The 13,465-nt window shown below is 42.3% G+C and overlaps 1 protein-coding gene across 1 annotated transcript in view; it reads left to right on the top strand.

The window, feature by feature from the left end:
* INPP5F (inositol polyphosphate-5-phosphatase F) overlaps window positions 1–10,648 on the top strand; it is an 88,897-nt gene extending 78,249 nt beyond the window's left edge. The window contains exons 18-20 of the mRNA XM_075935359.2: window positions 102–230; window positions 1,900–1,987; window positions 8,397–10,648. Coding sequence (XP_075791474.1) covers window positions 102–230; window positions 1,900–1,987; window positions 8,397–9,546 — 1,367 coding nt within the window. The 3' untranslated portion in view covers window positions 9,547–10,648. The remainder of the gene's footprint in view (window positions 1–101; window positions 231–1,899; window positions 1,988–8,396) is intronic.
* Window positions 10,649–13,465: the final 2,817 nt, after the last annotated feature.

Below are 13,465 nucleotides of genomic sequence, written 5' to 3'. Positions count from 1 at the left end.
AATATATATGCGCTGACAATTTTTGCAATCTTTGTTCTGCTATTCCATGTAAGAATGCTTCTCACCCTCCCAAGATTATGGATGTCTGGCTTATTTCTCAGGTCCTGAACCAACCCTTTTTGGAAAGCCCAAGTTCTCTTGTATGAGGCTGCATTATACATACAATGAAACAAGTGGATATTTTCATACTCTCAGAGCTGTGGTGCGCAACCCTGAAGAGGATGGAAAAGGTAACAGATACATTTTCCAGTGACACATGATCATGTTCAGTATACTAAAGTTTGTGTTTTCTGTAACTCTTTTCATCTATTAAACTCTTTACAAAGGAGCGTACATTTAATGATATTCATACTTATGGTAAGATGAATTAACAAGGTCACAGATGCTTATGACTATGGATTAAGTCAGGGGTTCTCAAACTTTGTGATACCGTGGCTCCCCCGTCTAAGTTGCTCACGACTCCCTGGGGGTTGGGACCCACAGTTTGAAAAATGCGGGGTTAAGTCATTGTAATTCATGACTAAAGTTGTTGGTATCTTGTTTATCTTGGTTAACAGAACACTGATCAGGAGAAAAACGTTACTTTCTATGTATAGCTCCAAATTTGATGTCAGTGAGAAATAAAATAAATACAGGCAGTCCCCGGGTTACGTACAAGATAGGGACTGTAGGTTTGTTCTTAAGTTGAATCTGTATGTAAGTCGGAACTGGCATCCAGATTCAGCCGCTGCTGAAACTGACCGCCAGTTCTGACTTACATACAGATTCAATTTAAGAACCCCAAGTCAGCTGCTGCTGAAACTGATCAGCTGCTGATTCCAGGAAGCCCCGGGGCAGAGCAACTGTGCCTCTGGCTTCCTGTAGTCAGCGCAGGTCAGTTTCAGCAACGGCTGACTTGGGGACGCCTGGGGCAGAGCAGCTGGGGTGCTGCTGGGTTGCTCCAGTAGCGCGGCTCCTTGTCGCTACTGGACCAACCCAGCAGCACCCCAGCTGCTCTGCCCCAGGCGTCCTGATTCAGCCGCTGCTGAAACTGACCAGCAGCGGCTCAATCAGGACGCCTGGGGCAGAGGGCTGGGGTGCTGCTGGGTTGGTCCAGTAGTGCCCAGAGCGGCGCTGTGGGACCAACTGGCAGCACCCCAGCTGCTCTGCCCCAGGGTCCACAACAAAAGCCTGGTCTGCTGGGGGAGGGGGGTACACTAGCTGCGCCCCCCCACCCCCTCAGCAGACCAGGGACACAGGGAGCAAAGCCGCAGCGGCGGGGTGCCTCGCCTCTGAGGCTTTGCTCTGGCGCGGGACCCGCTTTGCTCGCGGTGCCTCTGGTCTGCTGGAGACGGTCCCCAGCAGACCAGGGGCACCGCGAGCAAACCTGCAGCCGTGGCGGGGTCCCGCGCTTCTGAGGCTTTGCTCTGGCAAAGCCTCAGAAGCGGGGGAATACGCCGCTGCTGCGGGTTTGCTCGCGGTGTCCCTGGTCTGCTGGAGACGGTCTCCAGCAGACCAGAGGCACTGGGAGCAGCTTTTCTCGCCCCGGAGGTCAAGGTGGCTGAAGGCTGCATGTGAGCTCCGGGGCGAGAGAGCCCCGTTCGTAAGTGCGGATCCGACATAAGTCAGATCCGCGTAAGTCGGGGACTGCCTGTATTGTCCATTAATATAATATTTATTTCCTTTCTGACCCCAAACTGAGTAGTTAAACATTCCTTTCTGAATGCCTTTCTAACCTATTAGTACCAGGACATAATACTCGCACTTTGAGCTTTACATCAGGAAACCACATCTTTTGGAGTATAACATTTTAAAAAAAAGAAACAAACATGATAAATAAGTGACAAACAGCATCTAAAATGTGGGATTTTAAAAAGTTTCTATGTAGGGAAATCTGACAGTCTGCTCGCTGGATTTCAGATACCCTTCAGTGTATTGCAGAGATGCTGCAAATCACGAAGCAAGCTATGGGAATAGATGTGCCTATTATAGAGAAGAAGCTGGAGAGGTGAGTTTTTGGTTTTTTTATTTTCCTGCCCTGAATCCTCAGAGCCACAATATAAAAACTTTTTTGAGACCACCAAGTCATTTCTGCATGAGATTCTCACATCAACTGTGTCCCCATTTTATCTGCTGTGTTAACCATTTCCTGATTTATTGCTTTTAATACCTACATGCTATAAACATTTATCTAAGGGTAAAGTTTTAAATATTTTCTCCCTGTCTGTTAAGTTTTGATTAGTCCCATACACAATCACAGTCTGTGGAAAGATTTCCAATGATTCCAGTGTACTTGGGGGTTTGGCCTCATATGTACACATAACACTATCACTTCAAAAGTGAGACCATCTTGGGAGCCATGAATCCTTGCCACATACGATCTTCCTGCAATGTAACTGCTTTTCTTTTAAGAATAGTATGTGAATATAAGACAATGTGTTTCTTTGATATTCCTTTTCAGGTGTCCTTTGTTATCTTGCATTTGAACACACAAGTGTGCTGTGTTCATATAGGCTGTCTCTAAAATGAAAGCCATACTATTTGTTATTTTTAGTTGTTAAAAAGTAGCATTTTGCAACTTGTATTCCATTTATAATACAAGACCTCTCTCTTATTTTAACGCCCAGTGGTTGGTACTATAGTAGGAAAACTTTGTAGAGCAAGTCAGATGTAGTTCTGTTCCCTCTCATAATAATCAGTGGTTCTGTAATATGTTCAGTATTTTATATGGTACAAAACAGAAGATAATATTAAGGTAGCCTTAATGGAACTGCTCAATATAGGTTCAGAAATAGTCAACAGATGGGTGGTGGCATCTCTCATTGATGATGAGGGACTGGACTTCACAAACTACAGAAAGTGAAAGTACAGGTTGGACCTCCCTGGTCCAGCAACCTTGGGACCTGAGAGGTCCCAAACCAGGGAGGTCAGATCTCCTCTGCTGGCTGTCAGCCCCACTGTGGGCTCTGCCCCTGTCCAGCAGGGCTCACGACCACTGGCTCCCCCTCCTCCACTGGGGTTGCACCTTCCAGCCTGGCCGGGGTTTCCAGCTTGAGCTTCCCAGCTGACCCCACCCGGGGCTTCCTGGTTGCCATTGGCCTCGTTGGGGGCTTCCAGGCCACCTTTGCAGCTGGCCCATTACAGTTGACCTTCCAGCCCTCCTGCTGCTGGGACACTCTGGCTAACAACTTCTGTGGTCCTTGTTGGACCACAGATATTGCTGGACCCGAGTGTTTCAGATTTTGGAGGTGCACCCTGTACATTAAAGTGATTTGCTGAAATACTATAAGGCATATGAGGGGCACTGAATGCTATATTCAAGTCCATTTATTTAAAATGTGGCACATTACTATTCGGCACAATGTTTGTGTCTGACAGTGTAAGTTGAAATTTTGAAAAGCAGTATCATGGGAAGAAAACATTGCTGCTCCATATTCTGCGTGTAACTCCTGGCAACCTTTATAATCTGTTGAAATCTTCTATGAGCCACTCTGAGGAGGTGTGTGTGTGTGTGTGTGTGTGTGAAGCTAGATGGTCAAAATATGCATGTTGCTGTATTGATTGAAAAACTTTCTAAATTCAGCTCAGTTTTACAGAAGTTTAATCTGATAAACAAGAAACAGTTTGTTTACTCAGATATAATGTATTAAAAATGCTATGTTGGGAGAGGGAAATGAATTCTTAAAATTAATTTTAGACTTCTTTGAAGGTTTTTATGTATGTGGTTTGGGTCCTAAATTACCATTTAAAATGCTGTGTCAGTTTGATTTTTTTTTTCCTGGTGTCTGACATGTCTAGAAGATGGATGTATCCAATCTTACCATTCCAAGACATATTGAGGGCAAGTATACAGAAGTTGTAATTCACAGTCTCCTGTCTATGAAAGAACTGTCAAAAATAATTGAATGAAAGGACTCTAGTTTCATCATGCAAAACAAGGTCTTATATAAATGTACTCAATATTAGCATACTACTCAAGAATAGATACAGATGTTAAAACAGCCAAGTGAAATAGTTTTACTTTATAATGAACTTCTGGATAGGCTGAATCTAAATTTATTTCTAGGAAAGTCTGTCTCTGAAAGTCCAGAAAAATAAACTTAAAACATAACTCATTAGAAAAGCAACACTGTGTACCCAGAACACAAATTATCTCTGATTTGCAGCTAATTGCTCAGGACTGTTGATTTTGTATTGCAGTAGTTCCCAACTGTTTTTATGCCATGGACGGGCAAATCCATTCACAAATGTTTGGTGGACTGCTAACACTTTATTTGCATATTTATCATGCAAATACTAAATATGCAAATAAAATGTTACTGGTCCACCTCGCCCTTTGCTCCCCAGTGCCTAACACCCTTTGACCCTTTAACCTCTGACCCCCCTGCAGCCCATGCCAACACCCTCTTGCCCCCGTTAACTGCTGCACTCACCAGAGCCAGGCTGCCTCCTCTAGGGAGTATGGCCGTTTACTGCTGTTGGAGCAGGAAGAATGGCCCTCCTGCTTTGTGGCCCATCCCTCCCCACGCACGTCTTGCGTCCCCATGGGAGGAATGCGGAGTCCTAGCCAGCCATTACAGAGGGGAGGAAGAGCGGAAGGCATCTCCTGTTCCTCCACCTCCTGCTGCCACTTCAGCCCCTGCACTGCTGCTGTTAGCAGTAGCTGCACAAGCAGGGGGGCAGGGCCTTGCGGGAGATGCCTCCTGCTCCACCTCAGCCCCAGGGCCATCACTGGCAAAAGCGGCTGCGCAGGCGGGGGAGGGGAAAGCGGAGCCCTGGGGAGGTGCCTTCTGCCGCCGGTGGCAAAAGCAGCTGCATTGTCAGGAGGAGCGTCCATTGGTGGCACATGCAACTCCCTCCTTTCCCTCCCCAAGTGTGTCTCTCCAAGCGTGGAGTGGGGAGGAAGGCACTTCCTGTTCCACCTCTTGAGCCACTGTGGCTGCCAGAGGCGAGCCGCTGGGAACAGCCGGCTTGTGCACCAACAGCCTGTGGTTCATGGCCCGACAGCAGGCCGCGGATCGGCGGTTGGGAATTGCTGCTGTATTGTTCGCTACCCACAACAAGCACAGTTGTGGTAAATGGTACTGGAAGACAATTCATACATAATGAAACCAGTATACACTCAACCTATGTCCAAGTGGTGATGGGTTATCAAGTGTAGTCAGATGAGTGCATTTTACTGGAGAAGGTGATTTTACAGAATATCTTGAACTATTAAAATGTTAAATGCAAGTGATTAACTTTAACTTTGTGGAAGATATTTTAAAAGCACAAATCAGAAAGTTCAAGACTATCTTCACAGCAATTGTAATTGTTTCTCTTGCGGCTATGTAACGCTTTCATTACATAACCTTGTCTTTATCTCTGCTTACAACATTTGTCAGAGTTTCAGTTGCAGTGGAACTTGTAATTTTCCAATGTCTTGTTTTGTGTTTAGCATTTTAGCTGTAATGGAACAAAAACAGTCCTTGTTAATAAAAGGATTATCTGAAATGTTAAAAGCAAACAGCAGAAATTGGAGTCACAAAAGCCCAGCAGAGAGATTATCGAGGTTCCCTTTGATTAACAAAACATAGACAACTGGAAAGTAGAGATTTTGCAAAGGAGCAATATCTTGCCTATGGGAGAAAATGTGTAGAGCCCTGAAGAGCCTGTGTAATGTGCATTTCATAGCAGTTGTTAACTGGTGGAATAATTTAGTATCCATATTATAGTGAAGATAACACTGGCCTATCGACTGGTTATTCTATATGTATTTCAAAGTAGCAGAAAGATGGATGGGTTTGCTAATTCAATTGCCTGACTTTTTTTTCAATTGTTTTGAGCACACACCACTTGCATTGACTTTTAAAATGGTGGATACTTCAACTTAAAAAGAAAAAAAAACTAGAGCAACTTGCTGAGTATGTGATAGAGAAATTTTCCTCCTTAAGGAATGAAAATACGTAGGAATGAATGTCAGAGGAAACATATGTAGACATTTGTGTATATTCCACCAGCACAGGAAAAGGAGGATTCCTAGGCCAGTTCAGTGTTTCTAAGCTGCAGAATACTTTAGTCATAGGAGATTTGAATTATCAGATATCAGTGGGGTTTCAGATAAAGCTAAAAAGGACTCAACAACAGGAACAAACTCCTGAAGTTTATGTAGAAAATAATTGTGTGAGCCAAAGAATAGAGAAGGTGAGTCCGGGATAAACTGGTTGGATATAGATGAACAATGGAGAAGCTCTGAACAACTAACAAGCTACTTTCCACTCAAGCGAAGTAGGTACCCAGAACACAGGGTGGGGGTGTGTGTGTATACATGTTGTATTGCATGAAAGCAAATCATGTCTATTTAGAATCTCCATATCAACCTGAGTACAAGGTGAAGAATTTAAAGGATTTGCAAATTAAGACATAGCAGACGAGTACTTTGAAACAGAAGAACATAAGAAGGGCCATACTGGGTCAGACCAAAGATTCATCTAGCCCATTATCTTGTCTTCCAACTGTGGCCAATGCCAGATAACCCAGAGGGAGTGAACAGAACAGGTAATCCTCACGTGATCCCTCTCTGGTCATCCATTTTCAGCCTCTGACAGAGGCTAGGGGCACCATTCCTACCTATCCTGGCTTAGAAAAAGCTTAAATGGTCTTAAGGAAAAGGTGATGGTAGATGATAACTTATTGAGCAAGGGAGGAAACATGTCTGCTGAGGTGCCAAGACATTAGTAGCAAAACTAGTTGTATTTAATGCTTTCCTTAAGATCTAGAAGAATAAGTAGATCTGCTGAATCTCACTGATAATACTAAATTGGAGGGAAGGTATAAGTCTATAGTAGCAATGACAGAGAAATAAGAAAAGGACTTAGAAACCTGAAACTGCTGAATGGTATTCATATGCAAATTTGATACCACCAGAATGGGTCAGAATAGGAACTGGGAATGGCTCTCATTACAATAAGTAATTTTCCACTTTAGGTATTCTCACCTTCTTACCCACATCGATCCTTTTTGAATTAGCTCTGATGTAACACTCTGTATCCCTTCTATGTTTCTTATTTCTTTCATTTCATCTGATGGAGTGAGTTGCAACTCCTGAAAAGCTTATGCCATAATAAAATTGATAGTCTAAAAGGTGCCATTGGAACTCCTTGTTGTTTTTGCTAGAAAAAAAGGCACGCTGTCATTTGGGTGGTTGGAAGATTGTAACTATCAGTAATATGCTACATAGAAAAGAAGTAATGCTGGAGAACAAGAAGTGATTGGTTTGAGTGAGTGAGCGGTATTAATCTGTTTGAGCAAAAACAGAGAGTCCAGTGGCACTTTAAAGACTAACAAATTAGGGGATTGGAGCGTAAGTTTTTGTGATCTACAAGTCACTTCCTCAGATACTGAAGAGAAAAAGAAAGACCGAAAGAAGAAAAAAGGATACAGAGATGGATCTGTGACAGTAGGTTGGAGTTTTCACTGTGAAATTGGGTCAGAAAGAGGCCTCCTTTTTTAAGGATAGTAATAATACCAGTCAGCTGCATGAGGAATGTTTCATTTAACTCCAGGAATCATATTGCCATAAAGATATTGGCACATCAGACTTGGAGTTCAGAGAACAATAAAAACAATCAAGGACCGAGAAGATTATCATTCTCAGAAATAAATATGAATAGCTTGGCTAGGCAGGGACAATCTGGGTCTGCAAATATTTGAAAGGTGTTAACACTAGGGAGGTAAATAATATAGGTGTAAGGAGGATGGAGTAAAACTAAAAAAAAATGTAGGCTAGATTTAAGAAACACTTGACGGTTTAAGAATCTAGGTTTTCATATCAAGTGGGACTTTTATATATATCCAACTAGGAGATGTACCTGGCATTGCTTGGGTTTGTAACTGAAGGATTTTTTAAAATAACTATACATGCAGTAATATTATTTATGTGTATGCTGTTTAAAGTAGCAAACTTCTTGAATATCCTGTTTCATACATTTAGTGTCATAGATGTGATGTCATTGTCATGAACAGAAGTTTAGACTTTGATTTCAATCTGTGTTGATAAACTAAATTTATGCAAGACTATTTCAGTTATACAGCTATTAAGGAGAAGCGTAAATAAATATTTGCCATTTCAAGTAACAATTTACTTATTTTCTTGATTCATCCCAGTTACTGAAAAGCAATGACTTTCAAATCTCAAGCGTTTTTTGTTTGGTCAGGTTATACTAAATGAATAGATAATTTTATTATTTCATTCCTGGTCTTTCCTTTGGAATGATTCTAAAATTACTTTTATTTATTTGTTTTGTTTATTTGTTTGTATCTGAATCTATTAAAATAAAATCAGTGTTAACTTGGATATTGTGAAACTTGTGATTTATAAGTATAACTGCTTGATTAACTGTACGAGAGAAGACATTATTTTCTCTTTAATTTTTCAGGAAGAGCAGTAAACCTCATGAGGACATCATTGGCATTAGATCCCAGAATCGAGGATCCCTGGCACAAGGCAAGAATTACTTAATGAGCAAGTTTTCATCTCTTAATCAGAAAGTCAAACAAACCAAATCCAATGTTAACATTGGCAACCTTCGCAAGTTAGGGAATTTTACTAAGCCTGAAGTGAAAGTCAATTTTTTAAAACCCAACTTGAAAGTTAATCTTTGGAAATCGGACAGTAGCCTTGAAACTCTGGAAAATCCAATGACAGATACTAAAGTCCATGTGGAATCGGATATTGAATTATCAGATAATGACTCTTTCCATTCTGATGACTTCCTTACAAATTCTAAATCTGATGAGGACCATCAATTAACTGACTCTTCAGAGAATCTAGGCCAGAGAGACTATGTTCTGCCCAGCTGTGGTATCATTGCTTCAGCTCCTCGACTGAGTAGTCGGTCCCAGTCAATAAACAGCACTGACATCAACATTAGCATTCACGTTCCTTCAGAGATCCATGTCGCCCAGGCTAGCAGACCTGAATGTGAAGACAGACCTATGCAGGGAACTCCTTTCGCTGACAATGTGACAATGGAGTTCATTAAACCCATGGATGCATACTGCCACAGATTTGTACAAGATGCTCAAAACAAGATGACAGATGCTTTAGTGGCAGAAACTGCTCCTCAACAGCCCTGCCAAGGAATAGATCAAACCAGCAATAATACTTCTCAGAAAAGAGAAACCTGGTCAGAAACAAACACAGACATCCCTTCCAGGCCATCTAAACTGGATGTACCATTTTCTGAGTCAGGTTCTCAGTTCTTAGCTGTTGAGGAGACTTACTCTAATAAATGTCATAAAAGCCCAGGATCTGCATCTAGTATTCTTGAAGTTGAGACAGGACTTCATACGACTCCTTCTCCAGGAGACAGTAATGGCAGCAGAGCAGTCTCTCCCTTTGCTAAGATCCGCAGCTCTATGGTCCAAGTTGCTAATATTACACAAGCTGGATTGACCCAAGGGATAAACTTTGCAGTGGCAAAGGTACAGAAGAGCCCAGCTGAACCAGAGGCTGTAAATGAAGTCCAACAAAATGAACTGATACAAATGTTTACACAGTGCCAGACACGAATAATTCAGATTTAGTTGCTAACTTAGAATTTGTTCTTGTTGTGGCTCGTACATATTCTTAAATATTCATACTAGAAGACCCATGTATTGTGAATTGCCACTGAACATTGGGATAAAACAATAGTAATGTTTACAGGAAGTGGGGTTTTTTTTTTGAGGCAAATTTATTTTGGTTCTGAACAGGTTTCAGAATTCCCTGATGCAGCTGAGATGATACATACTATACTGAACAGGTAGCCTATACACTGATATTTAGTAAGCACGCTGTTCCTTTTAAATTGATTGCACAGTTGTCTTTGGGACAAATTTTGTAGGTCTTCTGATTTGTGTAGAATATTTATAGTAAGAGGGGCTGGTACTGCACTTCTTCTGTTACCTTACTAATCTTGCACTGCACCAGCAATATATATTTTACTGACAAATGACATTTATTCTATTTATTTTTGAAGTAGGTTTTTTTACTTTTTTTTGGTGTGGTTTCCATTGACGTTCTAGACATGTTCCTCAAGAAGTGGTGTCTTTGCAATGGGAATTGATAACTTTTAACTCGTTTAGTTACATTAACTGAAAGTTTACTCTTCCCAACCACCACTCTTGTCTATCCTACCTCAATTAAAGGATAAGACAGCTAGCAAAAATCTAATATCTTAATTGCCTGAAGTGCAACTTCTTTAAAGCATGGGGGTGGGAGGATTGTGTAAAACCAATGGGAACTAATTGCTGATATTAAAACTCTCTTGTTCCCTTTTATGTTCTACTAAACACATTGCTCTGTAACTTTTGTTCTCTATAATAAGGTAAAACAATCAGGGTACTTATTTCTGGATGCATATTGCTAAGTATATCAGGTCATGTCCTGATGTTGTGTTAATTTGATTAGAAGTTTTAACTGCCGTTAGCCAAAACCAGAAAGTGATTAAGCAAGCAGAACATAGAAGGAAAGAGTATTCATTCATGAAGTCTGTCTGGTAATTTTAAAAATAAGATTATAATATGTATTGAAACGGTTAGTTTAGTTTAAACCACCTTGACTTTATGTGATATTGGCATGGATGAGGTTGAATGCATACTTGTGAAGGGAATTAGGGACCAATAAATGTATGTGTAAGGAATTAAATCTCTTTAGATTCTTGATTTCCTCTCCTCCCCCCCCACCCCCCCAGAATTGGCCTTCCAACACTGTCCTTTGTAGGATGTCATCTATAGAAACTACTGCATATAAAGCAGCATCTTGCTATACTGTGGTTCATAACTATAACCACCACGATTATATAGCCAGTGCCTCTGTGTTTTAGTACATGTACTATAGGTAGGTGATGTGGTGTTCTAAGCAATTATCAAATGTCATGGTGGTAGTAAGGTGTCTGAGAACCCCTCTAGTGTAACTGAAGTAATTATTAACTAAACCTGATTGTCTGAACTTTGATAAACAAATTCCATTTTGTTATTTATTTGTTTTATTACAGTGAAATGGTTTGTTTTTTGGCGTGTCTATATACATTTGTGACTATATTTAAAAATAAAACATCAATTGTATTTTACTGTGAGGGACGAACATGAGAAATATTTTAATTAAAAAAAATAAACTCAGAGGCTTTCTGCTTCTTCATGTTTGAATTAGGTTCTCAATTTTCAAACCAAAAGCAACATCTTCCCAATGTAGCTCAGGCTTTCATGCCTTCTTTGCATCCACTGTTCACTCCCTGGCTCCCAGGATTTAGCCCTATAAGAGCTTCCAGTAAGAGGTCTAAACAACCCTAAATCCTCCACCAAGGAGAAGGGCGGATTCTCTATCTCCTGGAAAATATGCTTGAGCCAAAGCAAGTTATTAGGTCCAACACAGGAGTAACGAGATACTATTTTCTAGCCCAGAGGTGGGCAGTTTTTAATGGGGGGGGGGGCACTCCAAGGTTTTGGCAAATGGTCCCAGACCACATTTCTACCGAGGAGGTTTGGGGTGTAGGATAGAAGTTGGGTGCAGAGGGAGCTTGGGGTAGGTGACTGGGGTAGAGGAGGGGGTGTGGTGTCATAGTATGATTAAGGGAGGGGGTTGTGGTCTGTGGCAGAGGCTTGGAGTGGGGAGTCCAGAAGGGAGTACAGGTGCAGGAGAGGATTCTGGCCTGAGGGAGGGGGCTCTAGGCGAGGGTGCAAGGTCTGGGAGGGTGTTGTGACCTGGGGGAAGGGAGTGAAGAGGATTTGGGTGACTACTTAGGGCAAGGGAATGTAGTGCAGGGTCAGAGAAAGAGTATGGGTGCCAGAGAGGATCCTGGTCTGGGGGAAGGGTGGAGGAGGGAGTGCAGGATCTGGGAGGGGGTTGTGACCTGTAGGAGAGGGATACAGAGTTTGGGTGATGGCTTGGGGCAGGGAGGGTTCCAGAGGCAGACTCTGGCTGAGAGGGGCTTACCTAGACAGCTCCCAGCCAGCAGCCCTGCAGGAACATGAAGGCTTCAGTCACAAGTTGCTCTATGTGGCTCTGCTAGGAGCATGGTAGAGAAGGGGAGGGAGGGAGGAGGCTTATTTGGTTGTCTTTGCTGCCAGCAAAATATCTCAGCTCCTTTTGGCTGGAAACTGGCTAATGGGAGCTAGGAGAGTTTGCTGAGGTGGAGTGGGGGTGAGTGAGAGAGCACAAAGCCTCCCCTCCTCACTCCTAGAATAGAGCAGCCACATTTAAAGGGCTGCAGCTGTGCTGTGGTTAAGGGCCTCAGCGAGGCAGCTGTGGGCTGGATCTGGCCTGCTGGAAGCCTCTTGCCCACCCTGCTCTAGCCTGTGTGGTACAGGTTAGGCTAGATGATCTGTTGGTCCTTTCTAGCCTTGAATCATCACTTACTAGGGTTTTAAAATCCCATTTAATTGGTTAACTGATTAAAGGGAGGGAGGGCTGCTCCAGCCGAACCAAAGCAGACCTTGCTTGCTATGTGCCCAGGGCTGCCACAGATAGGACAGGACGGACCAGAGCAGGCCCCAGTTAACCTTTCACATCTGTCACTTACTCTGCCTGCCAAAGTTTCCTGCAATATTTGGAAAAAAAAATCAGACACTTCAAGGAATGCAGGCAGATGCTCCCTTCAGAATGCTATGGCATTGGTGCACAGTGAAGGAGGAATTAATTTACAAATAAGACACCTGATAATTTGTGTGCATTTTGCAATTTTATTCCCCCCGTAGTAAGCTCCTAGGAACAGGGACATTTATGTCTAAAGCCTATGTACATACAATGTGGTGTAGATGTTTTGCAAATGACAATCGCAGAAGGAATGTGCTGGAAACCTATCACCTTTTGCGTGGGGCATTTGGCAGATTCATACTCCTCTGTCTAGCTTTTTGGTTATCTTTGGTAATTTAGGCACTGACTTGAAGAAAACTAATTTTTCTGCAATAGGATATCTTGCTTCAAAGCCTCCATTTTCAGGAGCCTGTCTGCTTCTGAGGTAGCAATGTGTGACTGGCTTAGTGATTACAGCCTGAGGGAGGTCTAGGCTTTGAGCATAATCAATAGCAAGATGCCATCCTAGGATGGGTTGTGCAGAGCAATGAGCGAGGGGAATCTGGAAACAAACTACTTAAGTAGACTGCAGAGTCTATGGCTTGACTTGACACTTGCACCTCTAGCCTAACACTCTGAAACTGGCAATAGAAGTGACGTTTTTCAGAGCTCCGTGGTCTGTTAGTGGTGGTTTTCATCATTAGAACTTGCACAGTAAAGAGAAGAAAACACTGAATGAGCTTAACTCATATCTTGCTTCATTGTACTTACCTCAGGCTACTTTTTTTCTCTTCAAATACAGTGTAAGGTGTATGTAAACACCTAAGTGGATTCATATTTTGTTTATCCTGTTCAGTTTAATTTTTTAAATATTGCAGAATGCTGGGTTTTTGTTCAATCCATGTTAGGTGGCAACTGTGTGTGTGTGTGTGTGTGTATAGTCTGCTACTG

This window comes from Pelodiscus sinensis, chromosome 8 (assembly GCF_052426305.1).
Source record: "Pelodiscus sinensis isolate ZL-2025 chromosome 8, ASM5242630v1, whole genome shotgun sequence".
Lineage (NCBI taxonomy): Eukaryota > Metazoa > Chordata > Testudines > Trionychidae > Pelodiscus > Pelodiscus sinensis.
The sequence above is the reverse complement of the archived record's forward strand: the minus strand, read 5'-3'. Positions and strand labels throughout refer to the sequence as shown.